We start from the raw sequence: 14,377 nt of genomic DNA on the forward strand, positions 1-14,377 counted from the left end.
CTTGCGTTTTAAGATTCTTAAGTTAGGACTTCTCCAAACATAGGTTTTGCCTAATATATCTTTTAAATTTTAAAGTACGCAAAAGGAAAGGAGAAATATCATCTTCAGTCTTTTCTTGAAATGTTCATGTTGAAAACTTTTAATTAATTGTTGTACTTGTGAAAATTAAAGGTGATGCACGTTTGCCAAAAGTCGGCATTTTTTATGATTAAAGCGTTGTTTGTTTTCTTACATTATTTCTAAAGATCAATTATGGGAGTAGTTTTTAACAATAAAATTGGTTTTGGCATTTTTTCATACAAGAAGAAAAGACAACAAGTAGGAAGCACAGCATTTTCAACGCGTTAGTTTTAGTTTCTACGTTTGCAAAATTTAATCTTTATTATTTGTAATCCTTACTGTTTGGTTATCTAATTTAAAGCAAATAAGATTTTGGTTCTATTCACAGCAGAACCACAGCAGTTAATTTTGCAGAAATAAAGTAATCTTGCAAAATATCAAGTTTTCGTTTTAGTTCGATTAACTTTTCTTTTGCACGTAGAGTTTCGGATCCATTGTTGAGAACTCAATAGACAAAAGAATAGTTACAGGCATCATCATTTGGAATCGTGTTCGGCTGCTTCTTTTCCCTTTTCCAACATTTAAAAAGAACAATGCAGAATGTATGCGAGGCAGGTTCTTTTCTTCAGTCAAATTTGCATTTTTTAACGGATTATAGGAAAAAGCGAAGCATCATTTGTTACTGTTTGAGTTTTGTTATTATTTCATAAGCAGCAACATGGAAATTTTTGTAAGGGAAACTTTAAAAGGAAAAATGAGAATTGAAGCAAAAGCAGCTTTGTTGGAATTTTTTGGTTTTTTAAGGTTCATTTTGGGGCTTTTGCTCTCAAATGAATTTGAGCGTTTTGCGCTTTAGTTCTGGAAAATTATTTTGCTCCTTAGTGACTTTGACGTTTGTCTTCTTGCTCTAAGTCCGTTAAGTTGTAGAAATTAAGTCAATTGCTAGCTCAAAGGTAATTGTGAGCTAGAGTAAACAGAAGCAGGTGTTAAATAGTGTTGTTTGTATCTGACTGGAATCCAGGAGTTCATTAGTTAACTATGGGAAATTTTTGCTCCCATAAAAACTGCGTGCTATTGAAATCTAAATAAATTTGAATTCATCGCGATGTTCAGTTTCGCTAAATACAGACCTATACTTTATTTGCCCAAATTTGAAACCACCTGGTCCTCTTGCTGAAGTATCTTTACTTTCTAGAATTTTTTTTCTAGCTCAGTAGGGTAACAGTTACAGAGCTCAGCAATCTGCAGTTCGCAAACGAACTACAAAAACCTGTTCTAAACAAAAAAGGCTTCTTTCTTATCTTCTGATTTTAAACCAGCTTTCAATTGTGGATTTATATTAGCAATGATATCACAGTTTATTTTTTTCCTGAAGAGAAAATAGGACGCTCAAGTTTGTTTCTCTGAAAGTCAGATGCAAAACTGAAAATGATTTTGTTTTCTAAATTTATTATTTAGTTTTTGAAATGGCAAATATCTAAGCAAAATCGATTGACAAAAGTACAATTTCGATCGATATTTTGAAACATGAAAATTGAAAATGTCATCAACGCCAACTTTCCTTAAATTTCTGGTTTTGAAAAAAAAGCACGTTAAATTCTTGCGTTTAAATACTCTTCGTTACAGTTAGGACTTCTCCAAACATTGGTATTGCCTAATATATAAATTTGAAATTTTAAAGTACGCTTAAAGAGAGACCTATCATCTTCAGTCTTTTCTTGAAATCTTCGTTGAAAACATTTAATTAATTGTTGTACTTTTGAAAATTAAAGGTGATGCACACTTGCCAAAAGTCGGCATTTTTCATTATTAAAGCGTTGTTTGGTTTCTTGCATCATTTTTGAAGATCAATTATGGGAGTAGTTTTCACAATAAAATTGGTTATGGCAATTTTGATACAAGAAGAAAAGACAACAAGTAGAAAGCAAAGCATTTTCAACAAGTTGAATAGAGCCATAATCTTAATTGTATTAATTTAGATCAACAAACAATAAGGCTTAAAAAAAGATTAAGTTTTGCAACCGTAGAAACTTAGAGTGTTTTGCGCTTTAGTACTGGAAAATTTTTTGCCCTGTAGTGACTCTGACGTTTGATTTCTTGCTCTAAGTCTGTAAAGATGTAGATATAAGTCGATTGCTAGCTTAAAGATAATTGCTAGCTATTGTAAGCAAAAACAGGTGTTGCATAGTGATATTTGTATCTGACTGGATTCCGGGAGGTCATTAGTTTGAACTCCTCCATGCTGAGAAATTTTTGCTCCCATAAAAACTGCGTGCTATCGAAATCCAAATAAATTTGAAATTATCCGCGATGTTTAATTTCGCTACATACAAACCTATACTTTAATTGTCTGAATGTTGAAACGAATGGTTCCTCTTGCTGAAATATCATTCATTTTAGAAATTTTTTCTCTAGCTCACAGCAACATTTACAGAGCTCAGCAATCTGCAGTTCGCAAAAGAAACAACAAAAACCTGGTCTAAGCAAAAAAGGCTGCTTCTATTTTTTCCGATTTTAAACCAGCTTTCAATTGAGGATTTATAGCAGCAATGATATCACAGATTATAGTTTTCCTGAAGTGAAAAGAGGACGCTCAAGTTTTTTTCTCTGAATGAAAGTCAGATGCAAACTGAAAATGATATTGTCTTCTAAAGTTAGTACTTAGTTTTTGACATGGCAAATGTCTAAGAAAAATAGATTGACAAAAGTACAACTTCAATCCATATTTAGAACCATGAAAATTGAAAATGTCATCAACGCCACCTTTGCTGAAATTTTCTGGTTTTGAAAAAAAGCATGTTAAGCTCTTGCGTTTGAATACTCAAGTTAGGACTTCTCCAAACATATATATTGCCCAATATATACAGTTTAATTTTAAAGTAGGCTAAAAGAAAGGAGAACTATCATCTTCAGTCTTTTTTTGAAATGTTCTAGTTGAAAACATTTATTTAATTGTTCTACTTGTGAAAATTAAAGGTGATGCACATTTGCCAAAAGTCGGCATTTTTAATGATTAAAGCGTTGTTTGGTTTCTTACATTTTTTGAAGATCATTTATGCGAGTAGTTTTCACAATAAAATTGTTTGTGGCAATTTTGACACAAGAAGGAAAGACAACAAGTAGAAAGCAAAGCATTTTCAACGCGATAATTTAAGTTTCTACGGTTGCACAACTTTATCTTTTTTTTAATCCTTATTGTTTGGTTATCTAATTTAAAACAATTAAGATTATGGCTCTATTCAACTTAATGAAAATGCTTTGCTTTCTACTTGTCTTTCCTTGTGTCAAAATTGCCACAACTAATTTTATTGTAAAAACTACTCCCATAAATGATCTTCAAAAATAATGTAAGAAACCAAACAACGCTTAAATCATAAAAAATGCCGACTTTTGGCAAATGTGCTTCACCTTACGCAAAAAGGAAGGAGCATGATCATCTTCAGTCTTTTCTTGAAATGTTCATGTTGAAAACATTTAATTAATTTTTGTACTTGTGAAAATTAAATGTTTTCAACATGAACATTTCAAGAGAAGACTGAAGATGATCATGCTCCTTCCTTTTTGCGTACGTATATATTCGGCAAAACGTATGTTTGGAGAAGTCCTAACTTCAGAATCTTAAAACGCGAGAATTTAACTTGCTTCTTTTTCAAAACCAGAAAATTTCAGCAAAGATGGCGTTGATGACATTTTCATTTTCATGTTTCAAAATATCGATTGAAGTTGTAAAGTGGTAGAAATTAAGTCGATCGCTAGCTTAAAGATAATTGCTAGCTAGAGTAAACAAACGCAGGTGTTGCATAGTGATGTTTGTATCTGATTGGAATCCGGGAGGTCATTAGTTTGAACTCCTCCTTTGTGTCAAATTTTTGCTCCCATAAAAACTGCCGGCTACCGAAAACTAAATAATTTCGAAATTATCCTCGATGTCCAATTTCGCTACATGCAGACCTATACTTTATTTGTCTGAGTCTTGAAACGACTTTTTCCTCTTGCTGAAGTATCATTCATTTTTAGAATTTTTTTCTAGCTCAGAGCAACATTTACAGAGCTCAACAATCTGCAGTTCGCAAAAAACAACAAAAACTTGGTCGAAACAAACAAAGACTGCTCCTTTTTCTTCTGATTTTAAACCAGCTTGCAATTGAGGATTTATATCAGCAATGATATCACAGAATATAGTCTTCATAAGAGAAAGCAGACGCTCAAGTTTTTTTCTCTGAAGCTCCGATGCAAAACTGAAAATTATATTGTCTTCAAAAGTTAGTGTTTAGTTTTGAAAATGGCAATTATCTAATGAATTGACAAAAATACACCTGTAATCGATGTTTGAAACCATGAAAATTGAAAATGTTATCAATGCCATCTTTGCTGATTTTTTTTTGGATTTTGAAAATCAGTATGTTAAAATCTTGCGTTTAAAGATTCATAGGTTAGGACTTCTCCAATTATAGGTATTGCCTAATATATAAATTAAATTTTAAATTACGCAAAAGGAAAGGAGAATTATCATTTTCACTCTTTTCTTGAAATGTTCATGTTGAAAACCTTTAATTAATTGTTGTACTTGTGAAAATTAAAGGTGAAGCACATTTTTCATGTTGAAATGTTCATGTTGAAAACCTTCAATTAATTGTTGTGCTTGTGAAAATTAAAGTCAGCATTTTTCATGATTAACTTCGGTTTCTTACATTGGGACTAGTTATTGGGACAATATTGGGATTAGTTTTTAATATTAAAATTGATTGTGGCATTTTTTGACACAAGAAGAAAAGACCATAAATTATTTGTAGATAGCAAAGCATTTTTCAACGAGATAATTTTAGTTTCTTCAGTTGCATAATATAATAGTTAGAGCCATGATATCAAATATAAAATGATTTAAATTCAATTCACTCCTGTAAACTTCCCCAAATTCACAAAATAACAAAAGCAATTTTCCAAAGAGATACCATGAAAACAATAAACATCAGCTCCATTCGATTACCTCCATAGTCTACTGATACTCTTGATTTTTTTTTCTGTTTGTAAAACCTCTAATTATTGAAATTATCTATGAAAAATAGAAAGTATTTCACAAGTCAAGTAGTTTGTATTGACTTGAGTTATGTTGAAAGGCAGATAGTTAGACAATTATCGTTCCAACATTTCTGTAATAGGGAACTATACTACAGGCCGTCTTTTTTTCTCCAGCCAAAATCGGAAACATACCTAAGCATTCTAAGACGATCCAGCGTTTCAGAGCTCATTTAAGTGTAGAATTAGAATCCAAAGAAAAAATTAAAAGTTAAAGATTGTTGTTCGAGAGCAATTCCTCCGACGTTAATGGGTTTTTGTTTTCTTTGGTAATTTCTTGTGGTTCCCATGACACCATTTGCATGTGTTTGATTTCTCTGTGATCTAGATTTTTTTTAATAAAGTAAATTATAATAGCAAAAGTTCTTGAGAATTACTTGTTTGTCCAACAATTCTCGTTTTTCAGAAACAGTTGATCTGTAGGCTCCTTTTTTCAAAACTGGCTGCATTTTACCAAGGACTTGTGAGGTCTCTTTTTCTGCTAAGGTTTCAAATGTGCAATCAAAATTTTTCAATGATGGATTTATCCGGTCACTAATTGAAGAATCACAGATTTCCATTTTTAATCACGACAGAATTGTTGTTCTCAGTTTCTCTTCAATTAGAAGGAGGATGAAAAAGATGTTCTGCTGCCGTCGAACGGAAAGTTTTAGAAAGAATGAAATAAACGTTGGAACATTCTGTATACTCACATGCTCGTAAGGAATGGCCTGTTTTAAAATTATCTTCATCGCATTGGGCAGAACTGTGCATTAGAAAAATTTAATTATTTTTGCCCTTGTTATCCTCAGGTGAATTATAAATCATGCATCAGTGTTTATTAACAAATTGTTTCAGATTTAAATATTGCACCAAAACCGGTAATTTTACTGCTACAATAATATTTTGTACTGACTATTGGATGCTACACGAATTTTTTTTTCAAAACTGCTCGATTTTTTTTTAAATTTGAATAGTACAAATTGCATTTAAATTGGGTATAAAAGTTACGCCGCGTTTTTTTTGCAGAAAAGTACAAGTTTTTCATTTGGCAGCAGAAATTCGCTGCCGTTCTCTTCGCTTTTCTTCTCTCTCGTGTTTCCGGTTAGATAGCTGTGTTCTCAAATCGTGAATGTTCTGAATGCTCTCTTGTATTTTCCCACAGTTGATTTCGCGGTTCCGGATGACTCCATTTGTAACGTCCATTGTAGTCTTTACCTGAAGTATGAGTGAAGGTTCTACGGATCTATCCCCCATCCAATTGTTTTTTTATGCTTATGCTTCTATTTGCAAATTTTGTGTTATATAGCACAAGGTGTGTTTAAAAAGTAAAAAGAATTAGCACGTGTAACGGGGGGGGGGGCGTAAAATTTATATGCATACTAAGCTTTTTGGAGGCCGAAACAGAATAGATCGGGCTCAATTTTCTTTCACCCCAATTCATTTAGCCCAACGTTTCAATGTCATATTTTTTTATCTCGATATAAATTAGTATAAATTAGCCCAGCAAATTTTCACCCCGAAGCGTTTCCCTAAAACCCTACATATGCAGAATGTTGGACACGGGAATCAAAACTATTTATAACTCTCTAGCAGATATTTCGGTTAAAAGTTTTTACTTTTTCTTGGCTTCGAAACGAACTGAATAGCTCGACGTAGAGAATTTGCAGCGCTCCGAAGAACATTTGATTTAATGTAACAGATTTTGGCATTATCACTTTTGAAAAGATGGAAATCGAACAAGATGCTAGGGATCTACCCCAACGTGCTATTTGAAACACATCAGTTGTAATCGGGGTTGCGACCTCTTATAGTAGAGGGCGAAATAGTATTGACCCGAAATTAGTTAATTTATTTATTTAATTAGTTAGTTTATGTTAATGTACCTTGTTGCGTGTCTCTAACACTGTTTGCACGCAATAACTCTCCAGGATAGCCAGAGACTGTATCTTGTGTTCCTCCTCGAGAGTCTTGGTTGGGTCTGGCTTGTTCCTGCCCAGACATACAAAGTGCAACCACAATATCAGAGTTTCAACTATCGAGATAGGAGGAGGTAGGAACGTCTTGCTCTTGAAGTCCTGAAATCAATCATTTGCTGGAGGTTTGGTAACCAAGTCTTGATTCTTTTTTTAATCAGGACTGCGATAACCGCTCAAATTGAATGAACTTTGCAGAATTTCCTTTGAAGAATTGCTAGTTTCCAAAATTGGCTTTTTATTAATCTCAAAAATATGCAAATCAGAACTCGAAGAGCTGCAAGAAGCGTATTTGCAAGATCGTACTGTAAGAAGCGTACTCTTTATGTTTTGCAAACTCTATATGTTTTGCAAACTCTATATGTTTTGCAAACGTGAGCATTTTCCATTTTTTTGACAGTTAACCAAAAAGTTTTTTTTAACCTTTCATATTAATTTTGTTTGAAATCAAGTAATGGTCAGGGGAGCCTTTTTGGTGACTTTTTAATCTATGAAATGTAAATTCAAATTTTTATAAGCATAACAAAAGTTTGGTTAAACGTTTACATTTTACGACTTGCCTTCATTAACCAATACATTTCAGTCTTCCATTCTATGTCTGCTTTCTGCACAATCTCGTTGAAGATTCCTCCGTAGATTGCAACTAGAAGGTTCAACATCAGCGCATTTCCTATCACCACGAAGAAGAAACACATCCACGTCGTGAAACGGAATTGACGTCCTTGAAAGGTCCAGTCCAGGAATTGGTTTCCTCAAATATAGATTAAAGTATGCCAAGCAACAATTTTCTGAGCGTACAAAATTTTGAATTAACAAGTTATTCTCTAAAATTTTGTTTGTAAATATGATCCGATATTCAAGTCGTAATTCCTGTTCAACCCAGTTGACGTCTTTGCTATAATTAGAATTTGCCTCTTTTTTGGAACTCGAGTAATTGTTGATCTTTGTTGACATGTTAGAGTCCCCTTAAATGGCCGAAGACAAATACTGTGTGCTCGAATATTCTCGAGCCTGGCTTTTCATATTAATTTGAAACGTTCTTTTGAGATGCATGAACTGGTTAATATGCACTCTTATGTAATACGGCGGATATTATTTCTAGTTGACGGCACTAGTTACGTCATTATGGACTCTGTAATGAGACGCTGTGTTTACCGAGTGACATAAGATAGGGTCTGAGGAAGATGTAGGAAGGCTTCATCCAGAAGTGGTGTGGGGTGCTATCGCATGTCATGTTCTCACCCCCTCCTCCCATCTCTTCATTCGCAGGCATACCTGTTAATGTGGAATATTGCCACGTTAAGAATCTTTATATTGATTTGTTTTTTTTTTTTTCAAATTAACTTCGAATACCTTTCTTTTTACGTATTTCAACCAAGCACCTGTGCTTCAACCAAGCTTCCTATAATCTATTGTTTTGCAGACCATCGTGTTGTAAAAACATGTCGAGAGCCGCATTTCTATGTTCTATTGCAGTTTTCACTACAATTAATTTGATTTGGAATTTGTACGGAATAATATTGGCCATTATTTACATTCTAACAAGTTCGTCATTGACAATTTTTGTTAGTTATGGTTTATTGATGTGCGATGTGTTCACCTGTGCCACCGCTGTTTTTGCCCCCGCCCCCTCCTGCCACCATGCTGGCTATGGTTGAGCTGGAACTGAGAGTTGTTGGTACAATGTCCGGGTTCTGTTGCATCATCAGCTGCAGCTCACATTGTTCTCTCCTAAAATGAAGACATTAACCTTTGCTACTTTTGACATTTAAGACATTAACCTTTGCTACAAGATGTTTTACGCTCTTGTTGGACAAACTTTTTGCCGTAAACCCCGATACCAAATCGTATTTTAATCAAGAGCAGACTTTACGCAGGTGTTGTTTGAATCAATTCTGGCATTTATTCAGGTTTCCAACCAACATCACAAAGTAAGATTAGATTTCCATTGAAAGGTATTTTGAAAGTTATGTTTTGAACGTGTGAAGATTACGAATTGTTCCGAATTGTTTGTCCTAAATGCACATTTTTATGTAGTTGTTTTTAAATAATGTTTGAACTAACTGTAACTCGTCAGTCAATCAGGTCGATTATCACTGTTACCTTATTGACCTTAACGACTGAACCATCTTAAATGAGTCATATTGATCTGATTGCTTGAATTTTAGGAAACATTTTTGGCAGTGTGTGCTTGTTTTTTGCGTTGTATTGATTTTATAAGGTGACTTACAGTGACTCATCTGTGGGTACATTGACAGCGAATATGAATATTCCGAATGCGAACAGCAGTACCACCATGATAGCCATGAACCACAAGGTCTCTGCCATCATCTTGCGAATCATTATCCACATTGGTCCTAAACCCAGATAGATACACGTACTCTTAGATACACGCGTTACATACTACACTTACGTCACATCTTGTTTTCATATTGAAATCTTTTTTATATTGTAATGTTTAGTACTTAGCATACATGGATACATAATTACACGAGCATCAGATAGAAAATCTACTAAAATGTTGAAGAATTGGTCCTGACAATTTTTTTGTTTTTCAAATAATTTTTGTTAGATAATCTGTTTCCAGTTACGTTTCTCCTCAATCTGTATTCATTGGAAAGATAATAAGGCTTTCTTCCCATGCATTTACTTTTTTGCGCCTGTAGAAAGGAACATGGTTTAGAAGGTATTTAAACAACCGTGGCGCCAAAATACTTTGAACTAAAAATTCGATCAGTATTGATGGCGCATTTGTCTGCAATGTTTTAAGAAGGAGTTGATTTTAAGTGACCTAGTTTAGAAGAGCACTGGTAGAATCGAAGAAGTCTGATCCACATGAGCATGTTGATGCCACAATTCATCACAATTGCAGTGTTGCGAGTGGCCTCCCACTCAGTCAGAGGAAACGACACCAGACCCATGCTGAAATTACAACACATGGCGTCATTGACTTCTTAGAGAAAGAAATGTATGGCAGTTTTCAAGACTGCAAAAGAGAGAAATTTGGAGTGAGAGTTTATTGGTTGCGCTCTAGTAAAAAAAAATGCTGACTAAGTTGGGTTCACATTTTTTGCGAGAAAAAATTCGCGGATTTAATGGAAACGACCGAACAACAGCAAGGAACCAAATATTTGTCATTATTTTTGGCTTTGATATTTTTTTAAATCAATTGGTCAATGCTGGAATATTTATTGACTTTTACTGAGTTATTTCAAAATCTTTAATGTGGTTGTCGATTCAAATGCAGAAGTTCATCATTTGGTTTTTCTCACCTGAGATAGACAAGCTCTATTATGTTCCACTCGCTCATTGCCCAAATTCTCAGTTTCATTCCCCAGTTAGCCCTCTGGGACACGAGTTGTCTATAGGCCTCAAGGGCATAGCACACCATAAACTGGAAACTCAACATCCCCCAGATAGAATTGACTCCTTGTCCCGTTTCGAATGTGGAAATTGTGAATAAATTTAGAAAGACGAGATAAGCTATTGTGTGCATGCAGAATTTAGCGATGGGTGAAGTGTAGAAAAGGAAGAGCATCTCTTTAGTCGACAGTTCAGAAGAGTCGCTTTGAGGTTGCAGTTCGGAGCATTTCTTTTTCAGGTCTTCTTTCGCCTTTTTCTTCGATTTCTCTGCGCTTTCTTTCTCTGCAAAAAATTAGCGATTTTTATTTTGTTTCAGTGTTTTTCACCCTATTTTTTGATGTTTTCGGTTCACAATGGTGTGGAGAAAGAAGAAATACGAAATTGCTCAGGCTCAGAATTTTGTTTGGAATCAAACTTTGTTTTCAGATTCCTTTTTTTTGCTGAATTAATATAATTTTTGGCTTGTTTTTTCAATTCCTATAGCTTGATATCCTTCTCTGCTACAGAAGTTAGTAATGATTTAAGGATGAAGTTGGAATGTGTTGATTAATTGACTGCTGATTAAAACCTTTCATTTCTAGGTCAATTCTGGTTGCACCACCACTATCAGTACTTCCAGCAGGTCCAGTTGGAACCAATTGAGACTGGAACCACTCGCCGGCCTTCTTGGCCAGAGTTTTGCCCAGTTTGGGGTCTGGACTGGGCCGGGCACTTGCACTGTCACGTGACTCCATATCAATGGCACATTCACCTAGTGTAATTTTAATCATATGATTCCGGTAAATTGCATGGATCGAGACGTTTTCATTTTTTTGACCTCCATTTTTGGTTAATTTTGATGTTGGCATTTATTTTGTCTCACCATTCGATGGTTCAAAGCGCTATACAGTAGATTTCAAGTTTATCTGAATCTTCACTATGGTTGATAAAATAAGCAACTCAAAAATCAATTTCGGAACTGAAGACAATTCAACTTTGAGTAAATACTTGCAATAGTATAACACATTTTTTGATATTGAAAAGAAACTAACCTTCTTTCGACTGGGTTAGTTTCTTGTTAATGGATAGGAACCGAGCGGCTACTTTAGGAGTGAGAGCTGGTGTAATGAGTCCCTGGCTGATGTCTGTGGTGCTTCCAGCCAGACTGTGCGGTCTAGATCCAGCTGGTCCGGCTTGTTGGTAATCATCCTCGTCTCCAAGGTGCTGTACCTGTTGGAAATCAGTGGTCTTGTACTGTGTCTTATATTGAGATATTTCGAGGGAAAAACTGTGCACACATCAAACAAACTAACTAAATACCATCTATTTGTTAATCTACCGCTATTATATGTTACAAAATTATTATACTATCTAAGTTTTAACATCAGGTTAATTTTCTGTCGTTTCTGTTTCTAGCCATCTTTTTCAAGACAAGAAGTTTCAAAACGCTGTTTTTGCTGTTAAAAAAGTTGTCAAGTTTTTAAAGTCGTCTTTTTTTTTACATTATCTGCATTATTTGTCGAGAATCCATACTTTTTGAAGATTTATTGACGCAGTTGGCTTCGACATTGCAATTGGTTGGTTTAAAATTGAAAACAAATTGAACGCGAAACGAAAATTAAAATATTTGCTAAAAAATACATCTATACATACAGCTACGCATGACAGAATGATAAGAATCAAACAAAAAAGGTTTAAACTACAAAAATATTTTTAAAACTTCTGTGGAATTCGCACACTATGATTAAAAAGCTGAGCGCTTCTTTGGAAACAAAAAATGACATATGCATTTGTTTGGTTTAAGTTAAAATCAATGCCTCAATAATTATTTTACAAGCGTCGACTTCATTTTATGCCATAATATGTTACTTTTGTACAGCTTTAGAATGATAACAACCATTTCGAAAGTAACTGCTCATTTTTTTTTGCAGATTTGTACTTTTTTGTTTTTCAAATCATTGTATTTTTCCCAAATTGTTGGGTAGGGCCTTGGCCTTGTTTTGTTTTGTTTTGTTAGATGCTAATAATTCTTTCAACTAGCTACAGCATTTATCAATCGATGCAAACTCAATATCCGTTTCACAATCAGTTAAGGTGCCGAAACCGTGATTAAATTTTGATTAAAATTCTGTTTTTTAAACAGCAATTGTTAAAGTGTTTTTAAACAGCAATTGCTCAGCAAGGCAATCTACAATGAACGGAGTCATAAAAAATGAAATCAAAAATAAACGGGATAAACCCATAAAGCCCAATTTTAGTAGACCACTAATTAAACTTGTTCGTTTAATATTAGTTACCATCTCTAATGCCTATTGGTATTGATAATAACCCTTGTATCCTCTCTATAATAAACAGTAGTATGTACAACTAGAAAATGACATCAATATATTTCGCGCCTTAAAAAGGTTTTTGTACAAAAAATCAATATTTTCTGTTTTTTTTAAAAAAAATCCGAATCCGGGGTTTTGGGAATCAGCGGCGGCTATGTTCCGGTAATCTGGTGGTTGTGTTTGTTAACTAATAACAATTATGGAAATCGAATACATATTTGGCAGTTTTCTTAATGATTATAATTGTCGTTTACAGGCCACTTCAAAGCGGTCTCTCATGATTCGGCAAAATCTCTCTGCCATGCTGCTACTTAACTGATAGCTCACGTGCTAAATATATGGATAGTCGGGTAGGGGCTTTTTCTCTTTTTTAATAGATACTGATAATTCTTTCAACTAACTACAGAATTATTTTATCAGTGCAAACTCAATATCGGTTTTTCAATCGGTTAAGGTGCTGAAACCGTGATTAAATTATGTTAAAGAGGGTATTGATTTTCTATCTCATCTTTTCTCAATATTAAACCATTCAAGCTCTATTTTTGGCTGTCAAGATTGCATTGCATGCATTGTCTATCTAAATGAAGATTGTGTTGAGAAATAAGTATCTTGATTTTTTTCTGGTTTTGAAAACGAGCTGCATAATCAGTGATAGAAAATTCTGAGATCTTTTCCGTTAATGCCCCATCTAAGAGTAAATTTCTACTTCTTCCACTCGAACGTGCTATGTGCGTATATTGGACTGTGCAAGTATCGACGAAATCGAGTTGTTGAGGGAATAAAATGGCATCTGTATGGCCTAATATGATTTTTAATTATCCAGATTTATTTTTTGGATCTTTTAATACAGTAGTGCGAGCAAAAATGACAGCCTTCTCTTTAAGTGGTTGAAACAAATCACAACGCTAAATTAATGTTGAAAAATTAGTTGGTTTAATTGATCAATTTGACATCCTATTTTACCAGCTAGGGTTAATTTTTTTCCACCGGGAAGCATTAACGGAAACGTATACGATGATCTCAATTATGTAGTGATAAACAGCTAGCTGCCACCAAATATGGATGAATAGAAAGCTGGAAATGAAATCCAGAAGAGGGGAATGTTGGAGTACATAAACTTATAAGACCTCGTTGATTTCTGCGCGTTCCGGTGGTCCCAAATGAAGAACCTGAAAACCATCACCAACATTCATAGAAACAGAATTTGCAGTTAATTTTGAAAAAAATGCAAATTGTTGAAAGACACTTTTTTGGAGGTTTCAATTCTGGTGATTAAAAGTGTGCTATGTTGATAGGGACTATGTTCCAACCCAAAAGTTGCCAACAAATAGTGGAGTAGTCACTGAAAGTTGGGGTAAAATATTTCTGACCTCTTTGTTTGAGGGCTGTAAGGCAATAATCAGGACGCTTACAACAGAATACAATAAAATTAGAAAGATTAAGTGGTGGCGCTGCAATTTGATCATGCTTCAGTTCAGTGCTAATTTGTCATTAAATAGTATTTTATGCTATTGACGCTGTTTAATAAATTTTTGGTAACCGAGTAATAGGACGGCTATAGGGTTCAAGTGACCGAGTTATATAACACAAAAGGAGATTTATGGTCATAGTCCA

General features: G+C 34.2%; 1 protein-coding gene across 1 annotated transcript in view; it reads right to left on the minus strand.

Annotated features, from left to right (window-relative positions):
• Positions 1-5,884: 5,884 nt before the first annotated feature.
• LOC142350494 (uncharacterized) overlaps positions 5,885-14,377 on the minus strand; it is a 169,801-nt gene continuing 161,308 nt past the window's right edge. Inside the window, exons 28-37 of the mRNA XM_075402344.1 lie at positions 11,486-11,663; positions 11,023-11,205; positions 10,364-10,736; positions 9,883-10,013; positions 9,322-9,448; positions 8,692-8,822; positions 8,247-8,366; positions 7,652-7,842; positions 7,002-7,193; positions 5,885-6,333 (exon numbers count right to left, since the gene is read on the minus strand). Coding sequence (XP_075258459.1) covers positions 6,160-6,333; positions 7,002-7,193; positions 7,652-7,842; positions 8,247-8,366; positions 8,692-8,822; positions 9,322-9,448; positions 9,883-10,013; positions 10,364-10,736; positions 11,023-11,205; positions 11,486-11,663 — 1,800 coding nt within the window. The 3' untranslated portion in view covers positions 5,885-6,159. The remainder of the gene's footprint in view (positions 6,334-7,001; positions 7,194-7,651; positions 7,843-8,246; positions 8,367-8,691; positions 8,823-9,321; positions 9,449-9,882; positions 10,014-10,363; positions 10,737-11,022; positions 11,206-11,485; positions 11,664-14,377) is intronic.

This window comes from Convolutriloba macropyga, chromosome 12, assembly GCF_964194025.1.
Source record: "Convolutriloba macropyga chromosome 12, txConMacr16.3, whole genome shotgun sequence".
NCBI lineage: Eukaryota > Metazoa > Xenacoelomorpha > Acoela > Convolutidae > Convolutriloba > Convolutriloba macropyga.